Below are 16,278 nucleotides of genomic sequence, written 5' to 3'. Positions count from 1 at the left end.
GGTGGGAGGGAGGAGGAGAAGAGGCAGGGTGGGAGGGAGGAGGAGAAGAGGCAGGGTGGGAGGGAGGAAAGGCAGCTGCTGTCAATTTGTTCATACTGTCAACTCTCAAGGACAGAGAAGAACACAAATGTTCTATCACCACAGGGGAAATGCCTTACCTCAAGGAGGAAATCTATTTTTTCTTTGTTTGGTTTAAGAAATAGTTGATTGAACTGGACACTAATTGTTCTGCCTTCCAGTATATCTCGTACAGTGTTGCAGACACAAATTTTAAAACAGATTTCATCTAGAGCTTCATTTCTACAAAACACAAACGTAGAAACATGAATGTTTTTATTGTAAAATGTGAACAGTATTGAGAATCAACATTTAAAGACATTCAGTACTCTATTAAATACCATATACCAACTCAAAAATAAAATGTAGAAAAAAAGAATACAAAAAGAATTCTAGCTGGGTGGTGGTGGCACACGCCTTTGATCCTAGCACTTGGGAGGCAGAGGCAGGCAGATTTCTGAGTTCGAGGCCAGCCTGGTCTACAGAGTGAGTTCCAGGACAGCCAGGGCTACACAGAGAAACCCTGTCTCGAAAAACCAAAAAAAAAAAAAGAATTCTAAAGATTAAGTAAGTGTAAGAACTGTGCTCCAAATAATTTTTTCACTGCAAGCATTTTTAAAAGAAACTAAGAGAAGAAACTTTAAAGTGTCCCACTGGGCTGATTAAGAGCAGCACTGGCTGCTCTTCCAGAGGACATAGGTTTGCTGTCACCTCATAACTAACCAACTGTCACTCCAGTTCCAGAAGAGCCAACGCCCTCTTCTGACGTCTGAGACACCAGGCATGCACAGAGTAAGCAGGGAGACACCCATGCGTTTATAGAGTGTCTTCATAGAGGCTAGAGAGATAGATAGCTCAGAGGCTAAGAGCACTTGAGTGCTCTTCCAGAAATCTGGAGTTCAGTTCCCAACAACCAACCGCAGAGTGGCTTATAAGCATCTGTAACGGGATATTTTTTGATGTTCATGAAGACACATAAAATACACTGATTTACATAAAATACACAAATAACTAAATCTTTCAAAAAAACCTCCACCATACTTTTTTGTCCATTATATCAGCAAATTTGAAAATGTTAATAATTTCCAAGTAACTTGAAAGTGCAATTTCATAACCCACAAAACACTTGTTGTTATTCAAAGATCAAAACGAATTTTCCAACTTACCCCTGTTGAGCTTTCTGAAAGAGTTCCCTTAATACCGATTGCCGGAACTGGACAGGTAAAGTGAAAGTTAAGTTATCTTCAATGAAAATCTGCACTACCTCCTAGAACAAAGACAGAAAATTGCATTCATGTAAACAAAACAAAACAAGGCAGTTCCTTTTCAACATACTTTCTATGGGTCCGAATGTAGCTCAGCTGGCAGAAGGCCTGCTTGTCTAGCATGAATAAGCCCTGGGCTCATTGCCAGCACTGCTTAAGACTGGGAAGTGGTGCACGCCTGCAATCTCAGCACTAAGCAGTAGAGGCAAGACAAAGTTCAAAGTCATCCTAAGCTAAAAAAACTATGAAGCATTCTCTTTAAAAAATTCTGAAATCAGACTAAGAACAGAAATAGTTCTCCTTTCACAAAGTTGAAGACCGTGGACCACAAGTGAGAAGCAGGAAAGAAACTAATGAAGCCTTAGCTTCTAATCAGAAACGACCCACAAACACTCTAAACTTTAGTCAAGAGGGCATCATATACTCATTCGTGCGTGCGCACACGCGCACACACGCGCGCGCACACACACACACACACACAAACACACACCCCTCTAATTGCAGCATGTGGGAGGCTGAGGTGAGAAGGTGACTGCATAGCAAAAGTCCACCTCAATCAGTCAACTGAGTGATCAATCAATCAATCAATCAATCTATAAGAGCAACAACCAAACCTTTCAAATAAACTATAAAGGTTTGAGTCATGAAACTAACTTCTTAAAAAAAAAAAAATCTTAAAATAATTAAAATTCATTTCCCAGGAAAAGCATGCTAAGAAACAACTCCAATAACTTTAAATATTACATATTATGTATGATCCCTTTGTCAGGTTTTTGGAGCTATGGAGAAAGAGGAAAGGAGGGAGGATAATGTGGGAAAAGGATTTCTGCTAATATCTGTGCTAGTTAGCCACTATCACAAAGAAACAAGTGGTCTCAGGATTATAGATCCCACACCATTCCTCCTCCATACAAAATATGACAATGCAAGAATCCTCAGAAATAAGTCAGTCAGCCACTGGCCAACTGTGAGAGACACCATTATCTGCTTCACTATTACAATTTGACTAACATAAAACAAACTACAGGGCTCATGTAAAGAGTCCTATCCAAATAAAACCTACATACACTTTCTGAGACAAAAAATGTCTACACATGCCAACTGCCACACATTGCAGAGCCTCAACATAATGGCTTTTTTCTTTCTTTAATTTTGCCATTTGTGTATGTTGGTTTTTGAGGTTTTTGGTTTGGGTTTTTTTTTTTTTTTGTATATGGATGTCTGTGTGCCAGAAAAAAGTATCAGATCCTTTATAGGTGGTTGTAAGCCCCTATATAATTGCTGGGAATTGAACGCAGGACCTTTTGTTGTTGTTGTTGTTTTATTTTTTTCGAGACAGGGTTTCTCTGTGTAGCCCTGGCTATCCTGAAATTCACTCTGTAGACCAGGTTGGTCTTGAACTCAGAAATCCACCTGCCTCTGCCTCCCAAGTGCTGGGATTAAAGCGTACCGCCCGCACAGAGCAACTCTTAAACAAAACAAAAACAACAAAAAGGACAAGATAAAAAGGATAAAGTTTACAATCTTTGTTTTTGTGTATTTTTTGATTGGTGAAGAAATGAAATTTTAGAAGAAAATAATGAATTATTAATCTGAAATAAAAACCCAGTTGGGGAAATGCAAAGTATTAATTTCAGCATTTGGATTACCAATTCTAGGCCATTTTGGCATATAGGAAAACCCTGCCTCAAAGCATCAAAATTTAAATAAATAAGAGGAAGGAGAGATGGCTCAGTGGTTAAGAGCACTTGTTGCTCTCATAAAAGACCCACGTTCAAGACCCAGCACCCACATGGTGTCTCACAACCCCGGTTCCAGAGGATCCAATAGCCAAAACATTCATAAACATAAAGTAAAATAAACTAATTAAATTAAAAATAAAAATATTGCTGGAGAGATGGCTCAGCAGTTAAGAGCACTGACTGTTCTTCCAAAGGTTCTGAGTTCAATTCCCAGCAAACACATGGTGGATCACAACCATCTATAATGAGATCTGACACCCTCTTCTAGCCTGCAGGCATACATGCAGGCAGAACACTACATACATAATAAGTAAATAAATCTTAAAAAAAAATTAAAAAAGAGCAAAGAATAACCAGATTTGGTGGCATCTGCCTTTAATCCCAGTAGATGCAGACTCTGAGTTGGAAACCAGCCTAATCTGTGTATCAAGTTCCAGAACAGCCAGAAGTACCTAGCTGAGACACCTAACTCAGACAAGTACCCAGACAGCGACCAGCTCACTGACAAGGGGTCTGTAACTGAACACCCCATCAACAAGCCATTCTGCTCACTCCTGCCTTCTCTGAGATGGTACATAAGCTATGCTATGACAACAGTGAGATCTCAGGCTGCCCCACAGAAGTGATGAGCAAGCTTTTCTTTCAAACACATATCAGTAACAGTGAACATACATAACTAACTATAAGGTCTCACACAAGTCACATAACCATCTTTAAAAATGAGGTAACTATATTAAGGATTACATTACTTTTAGGACTGGTGAACAGGTAGGTGACTGGCTCCAAGCCACACTTGGCAGATAGTGTAGCAGCATCTGAGCATGGTTTGTTTGTAAAACGTGTCAACTGTAGCTCTACAATCACAGCTCATCTCTTACCTGACAGCTGCCAGATCGTAAGCAAGCATGGACTTGACTGTATGGAGTCAAGTGCTGAGAGTCATTATCAGAAGAAGGCACAAGAACACCACATGCTTGACAATAGCCAGCTAACCGCTTCTCATCTATGGTACAATGAAGAGAGAATGAACCTATCTGTAAAGTAAGAGTTATACATCATTATCCGTTAATGAAATGGACACAACACACTAGTACTCCTTAGTGCATTTTAACAGTACAAGAAAACAATAAAAAAAATTTCAAATAGTAACAAGGTTAAATATTTTGAGCAGAGATCAGCAGAACATCATTCATTGACCACGTACAACCAGTGATGTGATTTTGCATGTCCCTCGAGTGAGAAATATTTTATAGGGTTGAAAACAACAAACAGCCAAGACAGACTGAGTAAGATCCACAAAACAAAGCTATTAGTTGTCTGGCCCTTCCTCTGTTTTTATTTATTAGACTATCACTCATCCGGCCCTTTTCTTTTTACTGACTGATTGGCACTCATCTACATGCTTCATTTCTATTTATTTTTTATTGATTGACTGACTGATGGACTAATCGTCACTTCAGTAGGTATGACAAGACAAGTAACAATGAATAACAACAATGTTAACTCTGCATCTTAGAATCTTCTTTCAAAAATATTAGAAATGTTACTACCAAAAACATTTGTAAAGACACAACATATTTTAAGTGAATTTTAACTAATTCTACCTAAGCTTCAACAAAATTAACAATTTCTAATAGCTCTAGATAAAGTAAGCCTAGATCTAGAGATGCAGCTCCATGGCAGAGCTCAGGAAGCAGCAAACCTTGAGACCAAGTCCTAGCACAACAAAAATGGATGAATAAATAGACTAAATTAAGCTTTGATGGTATTTGATTCATTTATGTAATGAGGAAAGAAAATTAAAACTGATTTTCCAGGTTTCTACAATTAAAAAAAAAATTACACTTAAAAATTCAGACATCTGAGGTTAGAGAGATGGCTCAGTACTTAAGCACACACACTGAGGACCTGAGTTTGGTTCCCAGCACCCATAGTGGGTGGGTCACAACCACCTGTAATTACAGCTGCAGGGGAGGGGACACCATCTATTGTCATTCAAGTAAAGTAGCACTCACATGCACATACCCTCACACAGATATGAACAGATACCCAAAATGTAAAAAATAAATCTTTTTTCTTAATTGTAGTCATCTGAATCATAAAAAGAACCTTGTCATGTAGAGCAGGCTGACCTTAGACTCACAAATATCCTTCTGCTTTTGCCTCCTAAAGGATGGGATCAAAGGAGTGTTTGATCCACAAAAGCCAGTTTAGCACTCTATTCTTGATAATGGACACAATATGAACAGCTGTTTCAAGTTCCTATTACCTTGATACCCCAGCATGCAGTACCTTAAATTATGATCCAAAATAAACTTTTTTCTCTTAAAGTTGCTTTTGGATATTTTATCTAAGAACTAACAAGTGTGGTGGTTTGGCCCCCATACATTCATGGGTTTGAATGGTTGGCCAATAGGGAGTGGCAGTATTAGGAGGTGTGGCCTTCTTGAAGCAGGTGTGGTATTGCTGGAGGAAGTGAGTCTCCTAAGCTCATGCTATGCCCAGTATGGCAGTCTCTTTCTGCTGCCTGCATGCCACCAGGCTTCCTGCCACGCTGAGAATGGACTGAACCTCTGAACCTGTAAGCCAGCCCCAATTAAATGTTGGCCTTTATGAGAGTTGTCATGGCCATGGTGTCTCTTCACAGCAATAGAAACCCTAACTAAGACAACAAGAAAATAATACACATTTTGAAAATAGTTTTGAAATAGTTTGTACTATTCAAACTTTCCTACTTTGTACTATTCAAACTTTCTAAATATTCTGCAATGGGCACACTGGCTTTGTCTGTTGGTGCTGGGATTGAACCAAAGGACTTGTGCATGCTAAGAACATATCCTACCATGAGGCCACACCCCCAAACTGTGTTTGGTATCACACCTATTAATCCCAGCACTTCGGCCAGCCTTGTCTACATTGAGTTCTAGGCCAAGATGAGCCATACAGTGAAACTGTCTTAAAAAACAAACAAGTTACACTCTAGTATCCAACACAGCTTTTCTTTAGAAAGATTAAAGCAAAACCAATTCCACAGATTTTGAAGGGACCAATATATTATATATGGTTTATGATTGTACTTACCTCTGCAATTAGTTCTTTAGTTCTAAAAAACTTCTCTCGCGCGTTTTCATAGACAGCTGAATTTGTGGAGCCTTGCTGGAAGTATGCTGCACCCAAATCATAGCACACCTGAAAAAATAAAAAACCAATTTGCTTCAGAATTTCTGTGTACTTAAAAGAATTGATGCATTGGATGGTGGTGGTGGTGGTGGACACGTTTAATTCTAATGCTAAGGAGGCAGAGACCAGCCTGATCTTTCCAAGACAGCCAAGGCTACACAGGAGAAACCCTGCATGGGAAAACTACAACAAAAGCGAATAAAACTCAAATTTATTTATTCATTTATTCTGTTTGTTTGAGACAGGGTTTCCTCCACATCCCTGGCTGTCCTGGTGCTTACTACATATAGCAGGCTGTACTCAAATTCAGAGATCCACCTGTCTCTGCCTCCCAAGTGCTAAGATTAAAGGCCCTCATAGTGATGCCTGGCTCAAACTTATGTTAAATAGCAGGTTAACAAAGAAAAAAGAAGATAAGTAAAAAACATAATCAAAAGGAAAGTAACAGGCATTAATTAGGACCTAAGCAGCAGAACAAAACAAAACAAAAACTAACAAATGATTTCAAGTAATGTACAACATTATTTGGAAGGCCAAAGAATTAGGTCAGAAAAATAAGAGAAGGAACAGGAAAAAAGCCAAGTCAAACTGCTCTGGAGACAGAAGCACTGCAGCCACTGACCACACTAGATGCCATAACTCTGCTACCCACAGCCTCCAGCACTCCACACTGCCCCTGCAGAGTACATCTAAAGGTCACTGCTGCTGCCTGCACCATTCAAACAAATAAACACCAGACAAAGCCAGCGTGTCCATTTCCACTTCTCTGTCTGATTTACAAGCTCCCCATTCAATCTAAACTAAGTATGTAACATCCGTGGAACATTCTTATTTCCAAGCTAGACAAAGCTAGAGAGAAGCAATACCAAAGTGTTCAGTTGCCTGCTCCCAGTTTAGTAGGTAAAAATTTCTCCCATCATAGAAGAGAACAGAGGTAGGAAGCACTCCACGAATGGACAAGGATTAGTGTCTACCATAACAAACTAGAAAATTGACTAGAAAATTCTAATGATTGCTTTGTAATAGAAGAATGTGTGTATTTTCCAAGATTGCCACCTCTTTACCCCTCACTGGTCCCTTTCCCTCCCTCTCTCTCTTCCTCCCTGGCCCTGCTGAGATAGGTTCTCAAATTCAATATGTAGTTAAGGATGGCCATGAAGTTCTGATGCTGTGCTTCCACATCTGGGTACTGCGACTACAAGCATACATCACCATTCCATTATTTTTAATGTGATGCTAGCAAGGGGTCACACCTAGCATTCTGTATATGCTAGGCAAGCACTCTACCAACTTATTTACATCACCAGCCTCCAAGGACCTTGTCTTTAGATTGATGCCCTTGTTCACTAGACTTCAAAGAAGTCTGATTCAATCCAGCAAGCCACTCTTAGAATACTAACATGAAGAAAAGTGACAATAATAAGCAAAAAATACCAAGTCATAGAGTGCAGGCTTAAAACCTATCATTATTTTTTTTTAAATGCCAAAAAGTAAGTATCCATCTCCTGGAAATTCTCACTGTGTCTTGAAAAAATGATTACCTTTAGCTATTCCTCACCCTGAAAAGACAGCCTTCATAACATTGTCTCATTTCCACCTCTTTTCTGAATGAAAAGTAGGGGAAAGATGCCATGCTTATTTGTAAAACGAAGGAAAGAGTAGCCTTTAAAGTTATGATCCAGCCATGCTTGGTGGCGCATGCCTTTAATCCCAGCACTTAGGAGGCAGAGGCAGGCAGATCTCTGAGTTTGAGACTAGCCTGGTCTACAGAGCTAGTTTCTAGACAACCAGGCTACGCAGAGAAACCTTGTCTCAAAAAACTAAAACCATCACCCTCACCAGCTAATGGATCTTAGTTTCAAAAAGGTAATCAACAAATGTTTTAAACTTTCTACTGTCCTCAGGCTCTGTACTAGACAACAAGCTGCAGTACGTAGACCTCACATACTTTGAAGTCTTAGGTTGATTTCTAAGTTCTACTTTTTTAAAAGATTTATTTTATTTTATTTTATTTTATGTGTATAGACATTTTGCCTACATGTATAGATGTGCGCATCACATGCATGCCTGGTGCTATGGATCTTCTGGAACTAGAGTTACAGACAGCTGTGAGCTGCCATGTGGGTGCTGGGAACTAAACTCCCGTCCTTTGGAAGAGCAGCCAACACTCCCACTGCTGAACCTATCTCCAGCTCTTAGTTTCATTTCTATAGCTGTAATAAAGACAATGACCAAAATCCACTTGGAGAAAAAGTATTTTTTTTTCATCTTACAACTTGTAGGTTAACATTCTGTAATTGAAGGAATTCAGGGCAGAACTCAAAGCAAGAACCTGGAGGCAGGAACTGAACAAGAGGCCACAGAGATGTGCTACTTACTGGCTTGCTCAATCCACCTTTTTGTACAACCCAGAACCACCAGCCTAAGGGGTACCACACACAGGCGTATGGGCCCTCTTGCATCCACCATTAATCAAGAAAATGACCCCACAGGCTTGCCCATTGGAGAGTCTGATGGACTCATTTTCTTGGTACATTTTCCTATCCCAGATGACTCCAGCTTTTATCAAGCTAACAAAAACAAAAAACAAACAAAGGCTGGGCGTGGTGGCGTACGCCTTTAATCCCAGCACTTGGGAGGCAGAGGCACGTGGATTTCTGAGCTCCGAGGCCAGCCTGGTCTACAGAGTAAGTTCCAGGAGAGTCAGGGCTACATAGAAACCCTGTCTCGAAAAACAAAAAACAAAAAAAAAACAAACAAAAAACAAACAAACAAAACCCTAATTAGTAGATCCAGTAGATCTAGTGAAGAAAAAGAAGGCTGAACACATAAAATGACAATTGACAATTAAAATGTCTTTTTCCCCCCTCTATATAGTATATAGCCCTGGCTGTCCTGGTACTCGTTCTGTAGACCAGGCTGGCCTTGATTTCCTTTACTTCTGCCTCCCCAGTGGGGGCATAAAAGGCATGTAGTACGCTGCCAAGATAAAAATGAAACTTGTCAAAGCCCAAAAATCAGAAAGAGACAAGATCCTTAAGAAGTCAGTTATTGCCGGGCAGTGGTGGTGCACACCTTTAATCCCAGCACTTGGGAGGCAGAGGCAGGTGGATTTCTGAGTTCAAGGCTAGCCTAGTCTACAGAGTGAGTTCTAGGACAGCCAGGGCTACACAGAGAAACCCTGTCTTGGAAAAAAGAAAAAAAAGAAGTCAGTTATTTTACAAAAACCTATGTTTTCAGCCTACCACAATGTTAGTTTTTGTTGTCTTTGGCAATCTAATTACATTCCTAATATGAGTGTATGCAAATCCAAAAACTACTTCAAAAATAACAGAATTCATGAAACTTTTCTCATTTTTTTCAGAAAAATCTTATAAAACTTTCGAAGATCTGATGGCCAATAAAAATCTAGTATTTTACAGGGCTGGAGAGATGGCTCGGGGGTTAAGAGCACTGACTGCTCTTCCAGAGGTCATGAATTCAATTCCCAGCAACCAACCACATAGTGGCTCACAACCATCTGTAATGGGATCCAATGCCCTCTTTTGGTGTATCTGAAGACAGTGACAGTATACTCTTATTTACATAAAATAAAATTTAAAACAATCTAGTAAATAACATATGGTGCTACATGTTGATAATTCCAGCAGTTAGGGGGCTAATACAAATTCTGCTCACAAAGCAAGTTTCAGGCCAACCTTTGCTATAACAAAAGTGTTTCTTTAAAAATAAATACAGACAGGCATTCAAACCTAAATCAGAGAAACAAAGGTAGAAATACCTGGCACTGCATCTCCTCAGTTCTGATTTTCAACCCAGCCGTAGAATTCTCAGTTTCCCCATTCACTGTGCCTGGTTCCACAGCCAGTAAATCTAGAGTTCTCATCGTGTGAACGTACAGATCCTTGTTTAATTTCAGAGCTGCCTCCAGGACCAAAATAGAATCAGCAGCTTGTTCTTTTAGCTACAAATATAATAAACAAAAACACAATAATTAGTAGGGCTAGGGCTGGAGTGATGGCTCAGCAGTTAAGAGCACCGACTGCTCTTCCAGAGGTCCTGAGTTCAATTCCCAGCAACCACATGGTGGCTCACCACAACCATCTGTAATGGGATCCAATGCCCTCTTCAGGTGTGTCTGAAGAGAGCAGTGGTGGTGGACTCATATGCATAATAACATAAATAAATAAACCTTAAAAAAAAAATTAGTAGGGCCACATGATAAGACTATCTCATAAAATCAACACACACACACACACAAACACACACACACAGACACACACACAAAAACTTAACCCTTTATAACATCCACAAACCTAAGATTAGAAGTATCTCTACATGCTAACCTGTCCCTAAGACCTAACACTGTAGTCACTGCCCGTACTTACCACTTTCAAAATGTTTTCTGTCAGTTCTTTTTCCTGTTGCACCTGATTCATGCTAAAAGAGAAACAACCGAAGATCACTGAAATATAACTCTTAAGACACAAATGTAAAAGTCTAAATTTAACGCTATCATTTTCAGCATGAAGTTAATTTTTTTAAAGTATGTTAACAGTTTCTTCTTTGGTTTAAACAAATAAATCATATATTTTATGCTGATCATTAACTTACCAGGACCTTCTCCAAGTGCATTGCATAAAACTTTCAATTTAGGAGTAAAACAAACTAAGCAGAAAACACACCTATAACCCATTACAGTAGAACAGCAGAGATGGGAGAATCAGGAACTTCAAGACCAATCAAGTTAGAAAACTGAGTGCAGAGGCCACTCTGAGCTACATCAGACCCTGTCTTTAAAACAAAACAAGAAAAGGGGAAGGAAATAAGCCAACAAAGAGTAATAAAGCTTATTGACAAGAAAAGCTTATTTATTTAAAGAGACACAGAGGGAACAGGAGAAGGCTCAGCTGTTAAAAGCACTTGCACGCTTGTTGCTCTTCCAAAGACCAGGGTTCAGTTCCCAGCACCTACACAGTGGCTCAAAGCCTAGTGTAATTTAAATTCCATGGGATGCGGACCTTCTGCCCTAAGGCATCGGGCATGCACACGGTACAATTACATACGTGTAGGCAAAACACTCAGCAGCATAAAATAAAATTACATCTTAATAAAAGAAAGAAAGAAAAAAGGAAAGGCACAGAAGCTGAGCATGATGGCCCAAACCTCTAATCCTAGCACACAGAAAACAGAGTAAGGAGCAACTTTAAGTTCAAGGCCAGCCTGATCTACATGAGTGAGCTCCAGGCCAGCCTGATGTACATAAGCGAGTTCCAGGCCAGCCTGATCTACAAGAGTGAGTTCCAGGCCAGCCTGATCTACATAAGTGAGCTCTAGGCCAGCCAGCCAGCTACAGAAGAGGAAGACCCTATTTCCAAAAATAAATAAATAAATAAATAAATAAAAATAGAGAATGGGTCATATGGGCTGAAGAGATGGCTCAGTGGTTAAGAGCACTGGTTGATGTTCCAGAAAGCCCAAGTTCAATTCCTAGCACTCACATGACAGCTCACAACTGTCTGTAATTCCAATTCCAGAGTACCTGGCACCTTTACACAGAAACCACCAACATGCATAAACAAAGACTGTGCCACTGCTTATGTCCTAGTATAATGTTGTTGACTTTATCTGGAATCCTGGCAGTTTCCTCCCTAGATGGTTCTTCTGAGATGTACTGAGGTAGAACCCAGGGTGTGTCCCCAGAGGTAAAACTACTGGCCCCTGCTCCACCCTCCCTTCCTTGGCACCCTGGCTCATGAAGTGAAAGAGCAGAGATTTGCTCCAACGGTACTCTGGCACAAGTCCTGAAGAATGTGACCATTAAATCCTGTGCCATAAATTAGCCTATGCTCTTTGTAAGTAAGTAAATCTCACTCCTATCAAGGCAGAAAGTATGGTGTCTAGCTCTCAAGTGGAAGGAAGTGCCACTTAGAATTTATGAACTGGATTTAAAACTCCACATTTAATCAAGCTTTTGTAATGAACATCATACTGTTAACACTTGTAACTATTAAAATAATTTCCCCAGGTACAAAACTAATTAATACACATTAAAGACAATTTAATTATATGGAGAAAATCTTCATACTCAATCCTCCAACTCCCCTAGCTCCATCAACTCAAACGCCATGCAGGGCCTGTCCTATCTCTGTCCCACTTCCTCTGTAACATGAGTTAAAAACCTATAAAATAATTTTAAATTATGATGAAAAAAGTCACAAGTGATGGTTCTGTCAGGCAACTTACACATTTAGTTGAGGGGGTCCAGGTTTAGCCTGTTTGACAGGAAAACTGCTTTGAACAATTGTCCTAATTGCCCTAAAGAAAAGATAGAGAAAAAAATTAATAAAAAGGCCAGTTTAATAATAATTAATATAACTTTAAAAATGTGAGATTTCATCCACAGTTTCAGTAATACACTTTTCACCTACAAAGCCATGAATGAAATTTCTCTACTTTCAGATTCACAGTCCCAAAGATGCCCACGGAGACCCCCGAAGCAAAAGGAGATCCCTTTTGCTTCACAATTTCTGAAAGCCATCGTGCAAGGAAAGGAGGCTGCCTGGCAGCAGGCCTCACTGCTCACCATCTGTTGTAGAGGAGGATGGCCATGGCAGTGGTTGGAGGAAGGGCTGCCAGATCCATGTCCACATGCTTGGTCCCAGGAGGGACCTTACTGATGCACAGGAGCTCATTCAGCAGCATATTCAACACCGGAACAGAGAGGCTTAAGAGAAGCAAAGGTGCGTGTCTGCACGTTAGCAAGTTAGCCGCACAAGCCACACAGAACACAAACTCCTACTATGAGTGAAAATAATACTATGTTGTTCAAAGATACATCTGCAGGTTTACCTATTAGATTCCAAGATTTTTACTATGGACTTAAACACAAAAGAGAACAACACGCATCCATCACACACATGTAACTATTCAACGTTATTACCAATCTTCTTTCATTTCTTCTCTTCTCAAACTACAGATTTCAGATTACATCTAAAAATATTTAGCTTTCCTTTTTTCAAATAAGGTACTGCTATGCAACCCAGATTGGTCTTAAACTGGCAGCCTCTCAGTCTCAACCTCCAAGGCGTTGGCTTAACAGTATACCACCACACCCCGCAAAAAAGCCAAAACGACAAAACGACAGCATTAATTTCACCCAGAAATAATTTCCATTTCCTAACACTCAGGAGGAACAGGCATGAGGATCTCTGTGAGTTTGAGGACAGCATGGTCTACACAGTGATACCCTGTCTCAATACTACCATCATTACCACCACCACCCCAACCCCTAAAAAAAAAAAAGAAAAAGAAAAAGTAATTTGCTTTTATCATCAAATAACCAATTGGTTAGCTGGTTTTGGGGGATGTAACAAATAGTACCTTACTTGTCAAGCATGCATGAGGTCACAAATTCAATTCCCAGCCCCCTAAAAAACCTAACTGGTATTCAATTTTCCAACTGTTTCATGTACACCATGTGTGTCTTAATGTTTCATACATTACCACGAACACATGTCTCCTGTAGTATCAGGTTTCCCTTTGGATTAAAAATCCTGGAAATCAGACATGTGCTACACACTTGTATTCCCAGCAGTTATACAGCTGAGGCAAGAGATGAGAAGTCCAAGGCCATCTGCCACTACAGCACTTAACAACAACCTAGGCTACATAAGATTGTGTTTCAAACAACCAAAAAAGATTAAATTTATTTTTAAAAAATTATAGCCGGGTAGTGGTGGCACATGCCTTTAATCCCAGCACTTGGGAGGCAGAGGCAGGAGGATTTCTGAGTTCAAGGCCAGCCTGGTCTACAGAGTGAGTTCCAGGACAGCCAGAGAAACCCTGTCTCAAAAAAAAAAATAATAATAATAATATTTAATACTGGAGAACAGATGGCAGGAAAAAAAAGTGTTTTGAAATACTATACTCAGAAGCAGGGTATGGTGACACCCAGCTCCAAGGCAGAGAGAGAACTTGAAACCAGTCTGAGCTATACGGTGTACTCCTGCTTAGGAAAAAAATATTAATACCTTAGAATTTATAACAATGAGAAACTGGAAATGGGCTGGAGAGATGGCTTAGTGATTTTTGGGGCAATGCCTATTCCTTTAGGACCAAGGTTCAATTCCCAGCACCCACACAGCAGCTCACAACTGTCTAACTCTAGTCCCAGGGATCTCAAGATCTTTCTGCCTTCCAAGGGCAGCAGGCACATTTGTGGTGCATAGACATACATGCTATCAAAACACCCATATAATAAAATAAATAAATTAATTAAAAAATAAGTAAAAAGGCTGGGCAGTGGTGGTACACACCTTTAATCTCAGCACATTGGGACGCAAAGACTGATGGATCTCTGAGTTTGAGGCCAGTCTGGTCTACAGAACAAGTTTCATGAACAGAAACCCTGCCTTAAAAAAAAAAAAAAAAGTAAATTATAAAAGAAAAAAAACTGAAAATAAACTAGATTATTGCCAATGAGGGCTAGCTAACAGCACTGCGTGGTGGTTTGTGGTGAAGTAGGAAACTGAGGCTGGTTCCTGCTCTAAGGCTCAGGCTGACTTTGAACCACTGGCTCCTCTTCCCTCAGCTTCCCAAAAGCTAGGTTATGAGTATACACTACCATATCCAACTAGTTAATATTACGTTAAGTGAAGATACAAATCAAAACAGGGTACAATAACATGATTTATAAGTAAGTTAGGCATGCACAGTCCCAGCAACTTGGGAGGTAAAGGCAAGATAATCATGAGTACGAGGTCCTCTTCAGTTACACTGCCAGATCAGGGTCAGCTTGTGCCACACAAGATCCTATGTCAAACGGAAGGAAGGAAGGAAGGAAGGAAGAAGGGTGGGTGGGTAAGGTACTGGACAGATGCTCAGTGGTTAGAGCACGTGTTACTCTTTCAGAGGACATAAGTTAAATTACCACCACACCCAGTAGTTCACAACCATCCATAACTCCAGTTCAGGGGATGTGATGCCCTCTTTGACCTCTCAAGGCACTCACATGATACATGTACATACATGTAGGCCAAACATTCATACACATAAAATAAACCAAAAGAAAAAAAAATTCAAATAAAGAACAAATTTTCTAAACAAAACAAAAATAATAAAAATAGGCGGCTTGGTGGCAAGGTGTCCCTAGCACTCCTGAGGCTTAGGTCCAGTCTGACACTAAACAAACTAGAACCAGGACAAAAAAAATACACAAAAATGTTACTTCTGTCTTTCTAACTTCTTCAGGTATTCCTTTTATTTTTTTTAAATTGAGAGAAAGAATTAAAATAAGGAACTTTCTAGGCTGGAGAGATGGCTCAGTGGGTAAGAGCACTGACTGCTCTTCCGAAGGTCCTGAGTTCGGATCCCAGCAACCACATGATGGCTCACAACCATCCATGATGAGATCTGACGCCCTCTTCTGGTGCGTCTGAAGACAGCTACAGTGAATTACGCCAGGGCGAGCAGAGATCCTGAGTTCAATTCCCAGCAGCCACATACATGATTGCTCACAGCCATCTGTACAGCTACAGTGTACTCATACACATAAATAAATAAAATAAATCTTTAAAAAATAAATAAATAAATAAAATAAGGAACTTTCTAACCATCACTTTGAAACTATTTGCTTTTAATTTATGCAAGTAAATGCTGATTTGAGTAGTAATGTTAACAGTTTTGGGGAGGAATGAATGACTCCTGGCCAAAAAATTAACCAAATTTCAGAGTAAATCACCGGCTACATCCATCATTAACTTTATTCACTGTCATCAGATACTTAGGCTAGCCGAAACATTTAAACCGCTCAGTCTGTATTTTCTCAGGTCACCATGCCTGAAGTAGTAATAACTCAGCTACGCCCCCTAGTGGTAAGCCTGCCTAGGATGGCCCTGGCTGCAATCTCTTGGACCTCTTGGACCACAAGAGGACAGTTTCCTTGTTACCTTAAAGGGCTGTTTATCTACGGTTCAAACGATCAGGCAGCTTTGCTACAGAGTTGGATGTTGTGAGTTACGCTGTTGTCTTGT

General features: G+C 40.0%; 1 protein-coding gene across 1 annotated transcript in view; it reads right to left on the bottom strand.

Moving 5' to 3' along the window:
- The window catches only part of Ints8 (integrator complex subunit 8), a 51,673-nt gene that overhangs the window by 33,701 nt on the left and 1,694 nt on the right, over positions 1-16,278 (bottom strand). The window contains exons 3-10 of the mRNA XM_031366619.1: positions 12,831-12,971; positions 12,491-12,562; positions 10,633-10,684; positions 10,026-10,208; positions 6,146-6,253; positions 3,943-4,098; positions 1,224-1,324; positions 159-300 (exon numbers count right to left, since the gene is read on the bottom strand). Of these exons, the coding sequence (XP_031222479.1) occupies positions 159-300; positions 1,224-1,324; positions 3,943-4,098; positions 6,146-6,253; positions 10,026-10,208; positions 10,633-10,684; positions 12,491-12,562; positions 12,831-12,971 (955 nt within the window). The remainder of the gene's footprint in view (positions 1-158; positions 301-1,223; positions 1,325-3,942; positions 4,099-6,145; positions 6,254-10,025; positions 10,209-10,632; positions 10,685-12,490; positions 12,563-12,830; positions 12,972-16,278) is intronic.

This window comes from Mastomys coucha, unplaced genomic scaffold (genome assembly GCF_008632895.1).
Source record: "Mastomys coucha isolate ucsf_1 unplaced genomic scaffold, UCSF_Mcou_1 pScaffold14, whole genome shotgun sequence".
Taxonomy (NCBI): Eukaryota; Metazoa; Chordata; class Mammalia; order Rodentia; family Muridae; genus Mastomys; species Mastomys coucha.
Note: the sequence above shows the minus strand (reverse complement) of the source record. Positions and strands in the feature narration are given on the sequence as shown.